Here is a 10203-nt window from a genome sequence, read left to right as displayed (position 1 = left end):
CTTAAAATGAACAAGATATGATATAACATCGTTTAAAAAAATATTTAAATAAAACAGCATTCGAGGTTGTTCAGATAAAGAGTTATGTGAACGTAAAATAATACCTAGAGCAAGAAGGGAACCTAACAAAAAATGACAAGCTTTGAACTGATCAGAACAGGGAGAGGGGAGTGGCTTGAGAAACAGAACAGTTTAATGTCTGCAAAAGGAAACGTTAACATATGTACATAATATATACAGTATATGAAACTAATTCCAAATTATGCCTAGATGAGAAAAACATGGTTTATATCTCAATATTAAGGAACGTCTACTCTTCTCTAGCTTCTAACATTAGCAAGATGGTTAGCCTGCCAGCAACCAGCATACATTGTGTTAACAAAAGCGTCTTGGTGAGTTCATATCGTCTGAATATGAATGTGTATTATTTCTGAAATAGATATCGGTGCAATTCAAAAGAAGAAAAACAGACAAAAAGCATATGTTTTCCGTATATATATGCTATGGAATAGAGAGCTGCTAATGTAACAGGTTAGAAAAACAGTATTAATAATTGCTCAAGATCTGTTACCTGTATTTCAGTTTCTTTCATTATTACTTTTATTTTTGATATCACAGGCACACTGATATTGGGGGTCTCGGATAGCCCCCCTGCCTCCTCTTGTATTGTCCCTCTCTCCCCCTTCCTCTTTCCTGTTTGTTTTATGCTGGAATGAGGTACATAGGTGGTGGAGTTTCAATGGGATAGATGAATCTAGTAAATATTGGCTTTAAAAATAGACATCTATGTTATTATATATATATATATATATATATATATATATATATATATATATATATATATTATTATAAACGTATTATTATTAAATGTATTATATATCTGAACTATTTATAAGAAATATCCTTCTGATATATTCTTGATGTATACATGTCTGTTTTTATTGCCTGTTTGTTTTATGCTGGAATGAGCATTTATAAGTGAAGCTAGCAGGCTGGAGACCAAACTGTTTATGTTGGTGTGCTTGTACAGGTGATAAAATATCCATCTTGCAACAGTTGTCCATGAATCAAATTAATTACACAACGCAGAAGTTTACACCGGTTTCACTAACGTTAATTAGCATACAGTTTTTCTCCATTGCTTTGGATCATTTCACAAAACAGAAATGACATTCTCAAAGACCTTAGTGCATTTGGCAAAATAGCCTATATGGTTCATCACAACTACATAGATCACCTTCAAAAGGTCATATCTCACCCAAAACGGTTTACTCAAGCTTCAAAACCAAATCATTTTCTCATATAAATAGTCAGTGCCCCCAAAATGAAAAGTTCCTTCTTGATTGTGGCTCATCTCTCGAAAAAGAAAAACCTGCAAACGGTCATATCTCTCCCAAAACAGACAACTCATCAGTCAAAACAAATTCCGCGTGCATGCCGCAACCATCCCTTACACTGATCTGCTGTGACATCGACACAAGCAGCATCCATTGCCTGGAGAAGGGACCTCTGGTTTAGAGCCCGATGCTCGTAGACCCCTCCACCTCCATGCAAAAAAAAAAACTCCACGATAAGATTTAGGTATGGGGAGTAAGGTGATTAGAGGCACCATCAGCATCCTTGGATGGGCAGCAAACCACGCCCTGATGAGCGGGCCTCGGTGGAAGCTAACATTGTCCCACACAATGACAAATGTAGGCAAGTGAGGGCCTACCAAACACCCCTCATGTAGAGGGATAAGATCAGAGTGCAGGCGGTCCAAGAACACCAGGAGCTTCTGGGTGTTGTTTGGGCCAAGACTGGGAATGTGGGTGACTACACCATTCTCTGAAATGGCAGCACACAAGGTGATGTTGCCCCGCGCTGGCCTGGGACATCCACCCTTGCTCCTCTTCCTCTTATTCATCTTCCTCTTCCTCTGCCATTGCCATTGGTTGTTTCCCTGGCCTGGTGCTTCCATGTTCATAAATTGAACTGAACTTGGTCAAGCTCTAGATATTTGATGGAAGCATTTATACTCCTGGATAGGACCTGTCAGCTAACTAAACTTACTGTGTGATCGGTGATCGGATGTGTGAATCTCCCCCATGATTAGTAAAGTTCTAGTTGCACCTGAAAATTAGGCCGATTATCCAAGAGATCCATATTACAGTATATACCATGAAGTTTTACATGGTATTATGTGCCTGAAGGATTTTGACAGTGGAGTGAACTATTGTGCAGGTGATGATGTACACAAGGAAATTATGCCAACATGTTTTGCAGAAAAGAACGACTTGACTGAGAAGTAACAGTCAGTTTTGACCATCAAGATGTATTCAATTGGTAATTGGGCTAACTGAAGGCAATTGAACCTATCCATTTTCAAAGATGTGCTAAATCATTTGTAATTTGTGTAAACTGAAGGCAATTGTACTTGACATTTACAAGAATGTGCTAGGCAATGTGTTTTCAGGCATTTAGCGAATCATGGGTCAACTTCATCTAATGCTCACATCTTCTTTGCACAGCAAGAGTCTTCTCTGGCGAATGGGTTAACTATTTCTCATTGCTTTCACACAAATGTCTTTGAGTTTTAACACACTTTTCAAAACAGTTAACACATTTCTCAAAGACACAAAACCTAATTGAATAACCATGTCAACACATTACAGACACTTCTGACAATGCTTTCTATATTCTAAATATCGTCAGCACCTGTGTGAACTCTCTGTGCAAAACTAATCAAGCAGTTCTCAACCTCTAAATAAGGGTCAATAGATTGAAGTTGATACCAAGCATGTATCGAGGAGGCCACCACCAACAACCTAAGGATGAGGACAAGGAAGAGGTTGTGGTAGAGGTAGAGTGGCCCCTGTCAGGGGACGTGGCATTCGTGTAAGATGCTCTACTGTAATGAAATTAGGGCAAGTGTCATTGATCCATAGTGAATCATGACCTCTCCATGAGAGAGGCTGGCCAAAGGGTTCTTTCAAATCTGAGCCGTCATACTGTGGCATCAATTGTTTGTACGTTCAGCAATGACAATGTCGCTGGCCTTTACAGTCAATATAATGTATTGTGTTTCACTGTATTTGCACTCTTGGCAACAACAATTTCTATACCTTTGTAAAGTATGTTGTCACAATACAATGCATACTGTAGTTTCACTAAAGTTATTTACAACATATACGGTCAAATTCTGATTACTTTTACGTATATTTACAGTATTTACAGCCTATTGCACTATTTTTACAGAATCAACACACTGGCCCTAACTGGTGGCAGGGGGAGATTGTTCAGTGAATGGAAAAATTCGCCAAAGCAATCGAGAAAAACTGTAAAGGAATGAGAAATTCCAATCTGTTGTGAACAAGTGCCCAGTGGTTTGAAGGTTTGCACGTGTTGTTTTGAGAATGTCATTTCTATTTCGTTAGATGATCCAAAGCAATGGAGAAAAACTGTAATATGTAGGCTACTTAAAAATATGGTGGTGTGATGTACTAGAGTTGTGTTAGTGCCAACTTTGCACCAACGTTTATAAAAAATAATGCTTGCAATTGCTATCTTCATATGAAAATAAATGATAAATGAAACTTGAAGGCACTGTTTATTAGAGTTGCCATTAGTAACAGTTACAAAAGAGCAGACCTTTGGCTTCCCCTTGTGGTTATAACCAGGCCCTGATTCAAATTGCTCTGTCATGTCATACAAATTATTGCTATGGTCTTGCTATTGCTATGAACTATGATGCCTGTTCTTGTGTTGTGTGAGCATATCCATATTGCTAGTATAGGTGTGTGAAAATAGCTTACCTTTGTTAACTTGTGGGTAACCCCCTTGGGCTGTAATTTGAAACGCTTTACTCAATCAGCCAACATTTATTATCCCATTAACAAACCAATTTCCTCAACCTTGGATTAGAGTATAAATTAAATGTACTGTACATCACATCCTGTTGGACATTATATTTCTGTCTCCTTGCTTAGCTATAGACGGCACCACCACTAATGTCACACTATCAGTCAACTGTGATCCAAACTTAAACAAATCAAACAAAAAAAAAAAGAAAAAAGATTTGCACAAAATGTTCCCCATTTTTACCAAATAACTCCTCCCCTCAGGATCCCCTCAGGATTGTGCTGCGGTCTTATATCTGGGCCATAAATAAATGAAGCATGATGGGAATTAAACTCTAGTTTCAGTGTAAAAGGCAGGGTGGAACAGGGGCCAGACACTTGGGCTGGAACACTTGTGCAGTTGCCCAGTGGACTGTACATATGTTGAAAGCATGTGCCTGGACACACCATCACACATGGAGCGAGCCCAGGATAATAATAGATGTGTTGATCCTGATAGAGTACAGTAGTGCCATTTATCTAAGGGCTGTCGTGGCCTTGAAGAGTGCTTCTGATTTTGAATGGAAAATATGTTCTTTATCTCAGACCTACAGTACAGTTTGTGCCACACAAAATCTGGTTTGTTTCAGTGTTTTTTTTTCTCCATATGCACTCAATGGGGTCTTTGCATTGGTGGAGATAAATTCAGATTCCGCATTTGACCTTATCCCAAAACACACAAATGAAGATTAGGTAACTTATAACATTAAGTCATATTTGGTCAAATTCCAGATAGAGCTGGAACACAGGACTTACAAAGATGTACCTCTACAGTTTGTATATGGTTATGATCAACATTTCATTTTAATTGAAAGCTAAAACAGAAGTTGTATAGTAGGGATGTACTGTGTCTGAACTGCTTTGGGAAAACACCATGGACCTGTCAGCATCTGCAGTCAGCATGAACCTTGAATAAATGATGGAATACAGTGGGTTGTAACGACCTGGGTGTGACATGAGATCATGTGCTGTATGCAGTGGACAATGGCAGTGTGTGTAAAGCTGCCATTTGAAATGATAGTCTAGATAGAAAGTTGGAAAAATCAGTTACCTTTAAAGTAATGGGTATTTTTAATATTAGGGGACTAGATTGGATCTAGATTTTTGTTTGCCCTAAAACTTAAGACCCCACAATGTGGTGTTTTTTTGCTCAATATCTGAAACCTTTGCCAAATGTTTTTTTAGGTCAATTTGCTACATTTATTACTAGACAATACAGTGCCTTAAGTATTTGCAGTCATGACACTTCAGATACAGTTAGACGAGTGTGTCTGCATGTGTGTGTTAAGAAACCAGAAGTAGGGTGTTTCTTCAATAGCGGAGAGCGTGCTCCTTAGCAACAGTTGTCATGAAACTTCATTGGGTCATTACACACGATAGGCATGTCTCCTTTTTTCATTACACGTTATAGTTGATGGAAAAAGATTATCAGGCAGATGAGTTTTTCTAAATGGTCAGGACGGCCTTCCCTCTGTGTGCCCCTGTGCATTTGAGAGGCCAGTGGCTTAGCTGCCATCACGTCTCGTCTCATCTCTCTTCACCGCCCCGTATAGCTCCTATAGCGTACACTTCTATTTGCAACCCAGCCAAGGTTCCAGCGCTGCATTACTTTCATCCGTAGACAAAGAACAGGCAAAAGAGCTTCCAACAGCCGGACCGGCTCTAGTTAAAGTTACTGCCGCTAAAGCAGCTGCTTAGGTTTGGGTTTCTCAGCGCCCTGCTGCACATTTTGTCCTAAGTCTTGATCTTTCTGTGTGTTTTATATTTTTTTGGTCTTATGCAGTTCACCAATTCATACCTTTGTCATGTTGGATACTTATGCACGTGTACTTTGGAGCTATTGGACATGGCATTTTTTCAGTTGCCCTGTGAAGATGTTGGTGACCATCACAGGCTTTAATGCAATCTAAAATTGAGAATGGCGGTGTAGTTTTTTGCATTCAACTCCCTCACAAATAAATGTTGACAAACAGCAGTGTTTCTTACTTGTGTCAAAGGTCTTTTACATAGACACCAATCTTTGACAAAAGAAATTGGACCTCTGCTGTGAGAGCTGTAAATAAGAAACGCTCTCTTACTGTCAAGATTAGAGAAATCTGTCCCCCTACATGTATGTGCTCTATGTTAAGGCTGGCCAGTGTCTTCCTGTCTGCCTGTAAGGTCGTGGAGTGATTGTTATTGCTTAACACTCTTTGAGAAGATGTATCTGTCTCCTGGTACCCTAAAATGTCCAGGCCAGAGTATGTTTGATAGGGCAGATTGATAAGCACCATCCATTGTTCAAGACAGTAAAAAGAGTGGATGAATTCCCTCTATAGGGCTTGGACTGAGAGCAATCAGGCCAGATAGGAGGCTCTTCCTTGGGGGCTTATGATCAACTGCTCAACCACAAGGCTGGTTGGTGACGGAAAGCAACAGAGGAAATGGTCTGGTAGCTGTGCAAATAATTTTGGCTCACTTTGTCTGACTTCAACATCTAGTGTTTGAGTGTAGCTCAAGTGTTCTGATACACGAGGCTCTTTAAGGGGCACTCTACTTTTGAATTTCCCAAGAGCTTCTTATCCAAACGGCTCCTATCCTAAGGTTACTTCTCTACTGCTTCTCTCCTGTGTTTCAGGTTGGCAATGTCATTTTTAACTAGTTTATTACGTTTATTACGCGTCCATAAAGTGAGTTTCAAAGTTACGGAACCACTCATAAAGTGTTGTGTTTCTATACCAAACAACAACAGTCATAGAAAGGGACAGAGCACTTCAGAAGTAAAGTTATATGTCAAAAAGAAGCAGCGATGGATGGAAGTCAATTAAAGGCTAATGCTAGTTGGGCTTCTCAACCTGAGAGGCCCTCCCATAACTGGTACACATTTTGAATGCTTGATTACCCCCTTGGTTCAACCTGGCATTGAAACTGAGAGACACTGGTGAATATTCCTGTGAAGCCATACTCTCTCCCTTGGTGCCCCATTGAAGAAAAAAAGCCTTGCTTCCTGATTGATCATTACCTGATTCTGAGTCTCTAAGTCTGTGGTAGTGAAATTACCATTATCTGATAAAAACATTTTAGTTTTTTTTAATAAACAAGTAAAACTATAAAGGTTACCAAAAACAGTATCGTCTTCACGAAATATACATAAATATTATCATTATCATTAGTGGTTAAAACGATAAGCACCAGAAAATGTGTCCGTGTCAACTTTTGAATAGTTGGAATAATTTTAGATTTCTTTTTAAGCTATCAGGACCCATGTCTTGTGTAAATCTAACCACTGGCAATGAGTTATGGAAGTGAGCAGAACTTTCACAGTACAGATACAGAACGATGAGGCATGAATGTGACTGGTTTAGATGTTGTGGGGAGTTTCATGACCCGGTGCATACACAGATATTTGCACAGGGACTGACCCACTTGTTACTGAGACCAGCTGGGGCAACAATTATCCCCAGAGTGTTCTTTCATATCAAGCCAGCCTGCTGACCCCCTTCAAACATCATTTTTCATTCAATTCTTCTCTTCTTTGACCATCGTATGAGTGGAAACACTAACGCTTCACAATACTTGACTTGTCTCCATTTATCCATTGCACATCAACAAATGATGTATTTTTGTGAAAGAGCTTCACCTGATCGTTTTGGGACTGACCATGCGTGCCAAAGTCTGTTGCTTCTGCACTGTTTACCCAGTGCCATAGCTATGGACTATATGTCCTCTGGCATGTTATTTAAGTTTCTGCTATGTGGGCACTCAGCATGTTGCAGCCATGAGAGAGATGGAGAAAGGGGGGTTGAAGAGATTACCCGCAAATGTTCAGTGCTACTGTCATATATTCCATGGGCACAGTTTATCTCTCCGATTACGTTTTAAGTAGCCCTCCAACTTTGTACATGTCACCCAAGCCTTTATTTGATTATTTCCATGGCCTCCTGCGTTATCTGTTGCGGATGGACACACATGAAGTGCTTGTGTGTTCTATCCCACATGTGCTAAGAATACTCTTGTGGACAGTCGTCAAGGTGCCTTTTTAATCACACAGAGTGGGTGCCTGCACAGTCAGGGAAATGGGATTTATCGCTCTCATTACCCATTACCCCCTTTTTTACTGTTTTTTTTTCCCATTTACATGTGCTTTGGTTTGTAAACATAAAGTGAACTCTTCATGTACAGGTTTTGTATTGTGTGAGTGTACAGATATTCATTAAACTACATACTGCTTTAGTTGTTGGCTGTTGAAAGTCATTTTTTTTTTTTTTTATTTCCACTCTTGACTCTTGACATGCAGAAGTTTTAAACTCAACTAGGACATATCACTATGACTGGTATACTTTATGTCCTTAATATCACCTCCTCCCTGCATGTGACATACTGCTCTTCTACACATGTGCTGCACACATCCTTTTGTGTTCATACGATCTCCTACAACTTGTGTGTAGCCCAGCAAAGACAGCCCTCATGTTTCAACATCAAAATCCCCTGAAATGGTGCAAATCTAGCACAGTGCTGACAGACTGGTCCCACTGGAAGAGGAGCTGCTGGAACGGAGGATCCCTCTAGCAGTGGCCGTGGCAGGGTACCTCCTATTCTGCTGAGTAGGACTGTCTGTAGGGCTGGGGCAACTGGAGATGCCATGGAATGATGTTGGGGTTTATGGGGCAGGGCATTCCTCAATAAGCTGGCAGTATGGAGGAGAAGATTACCATTGTCAGGCAGCTGTGTCAGAGGTACGTGAACGTTTTGTACAAATTCCTCACTAATGGCCTGGTGGGTTTAGTCACTCAAAACCTGTTCTATAAATATCTGTATAGGGGGAGACAGAAGGGTGTCTGAGTTTGGGGATGGGGTGGTTGGGGGAAGGAGAGGGGGGGCATCTGATTAGGGGGTTTATAAAGCCCTCACCCAAGGAGCTACCCTTCACTTCCATTTTCACTGACTCAAGTGACAGGGAACTCCAGCATCTTCTACCAGCCTCCCGTCTCCACCTCCATCTCCCCGATGTCTGAGAAACGTCTATCGATCAGCATGAATCGCCAGCCCACCTGGGATCCCTTCCGCGACTGGCAGCAGGGCAGCCGCCTCTTCGACCAGGGCTTTGGCATGCCCCACTTCCCCGAGGACCTTGGCCAGTGGACCAACTCCCACTGGCCCGGCTACATGAGGCCCCCTGGCTCCATGTACGACAGCAGCGTCTTCTCCCAGGGCCCCTACGCCCGCGCCCTATCCCGCCAGATGAGCAGCGGCATGTCCGAGATGAGGCAGACACGCGACCACTGGAGGGTCTGCCTGGATGTCAACCAGTTCTCTCCCGAGGAGCTGGTGGTCAGAACCAAGGATGGGATGGTCGAGGTCATTGGTGAGTGATGACTGACTGACTTACCAGAATCAGAGGATGCTTTTAATGAATCTGCAAAAGCTTTGAAAAGGGAAATGGGATTTTTAGCTGTAAGAAAATAGGAGCAAAATCTAACCTTGTTTATTCAGTGAAGTAAAATTTAAGTTAAATGTAACTTAAGTTAAGTGTTAGTTTTTTTTACAACCTAAATAAAAATTCATGATATTGTATACTTTACACTTCATTGGCTAGTATGTCTGTATACTGCGAAGGTACATCTGCAGATAACATGCATGAACTGAACCCTTCATCATGTGTCTGTAGGGCAACATGAGGAGAGAAGAGATGAGCAGGGATTAATTTGCAGAAGTTTCACCAGGAAATACACGTGAGTGGATGAATACTTTTTAAAAACGGTTTACCTCCTATAGCAACTTGGATTTAATGTAGTCATTTGAAAAGGGACTTAGTGAATTGTGTTTTCAAAGACACCCTCTTTCTTCTCGTTGTAGCCTGCCCCCCACCGTTGACTCTGAGCAGGTCACCTCCACTCTCTCTCCCGAGGGGGTGCTGACAGTGGAGGCTCCTCTTCCTAAACCTGCCCTGCAAACGGGTGAGGTGTCCATCCCCGTCTCCAAGATGAGGAAGTAAACGAGAACCTCAGCGTCTGAGGAGTCATTGATCGATCCCATGATTCTGCCGCAGACACACATCTGCCTTACAACTGATCAACCTGCCGAGCTTTTGGTTCCTAATTTTTCAGTTTTGTACTGTGTTATGTGATGTCAGTTTTTTCATCCATAATTCTTTGAACAAAGTAACCAATCACTTTACCATTTGCTGTGATTCTGTCTATACTTTGCTTTCAATCTGTGCCCATCATGTTGTCAACATAAGCTTTCAAAACTATTTTACGACAATTGTTTTATGATGTTTATGCAACCCTATCAGTGAGAAGGGAATCAGGCATATGGAACCATCTCATCAACCAAATCACAAGTG

At 41.1% G+C, this 10203-nt stretch overlaps 1 protein-coding gene across 1 annotated transcript; it reads left to right on the top strand.

The window, feature by feature from the left end:
• Positions 1-8864: 8864 nt before the first annotated feature.
• On the top strand, positions 8865-9852 carry LOC308369714 (heat shock protein beta-1-like; the record flags this gene model as incomplete). The annotated part of the gene is made up of 3 exons (XM_080844228.1): positions 8865-9222; positions 9526-9589; positions 9714-9852. The coding sequence occupies 3 exons, from the start codon at positions 8865-8867 to the stop codon at positions 9850-9852; spliced, it is 561 nt and encodes a 186-aa protein (XP_080700354.1).
• Positions 9853-10203: the final 351 nt, after the last annotated feature.

This window comes from Sprattus sprattus, assembly GCF_963457725.1.
Source record: "Sprattus sprattus genome assembly, chromosome: 9".
Taxonomy (NCBI): domain Eukaryota; kingdom Metazoa; phylum Chordata; class Actinopteri; order Clupeiformes; family Clupeidae; genus Sprattus; species Sprattus sprattus.
The sequence above is the reverse complement of the archived record's forward strand: the minus strand, read 5'-3'. Positions and strand labels throughout refer to the sequence as shown.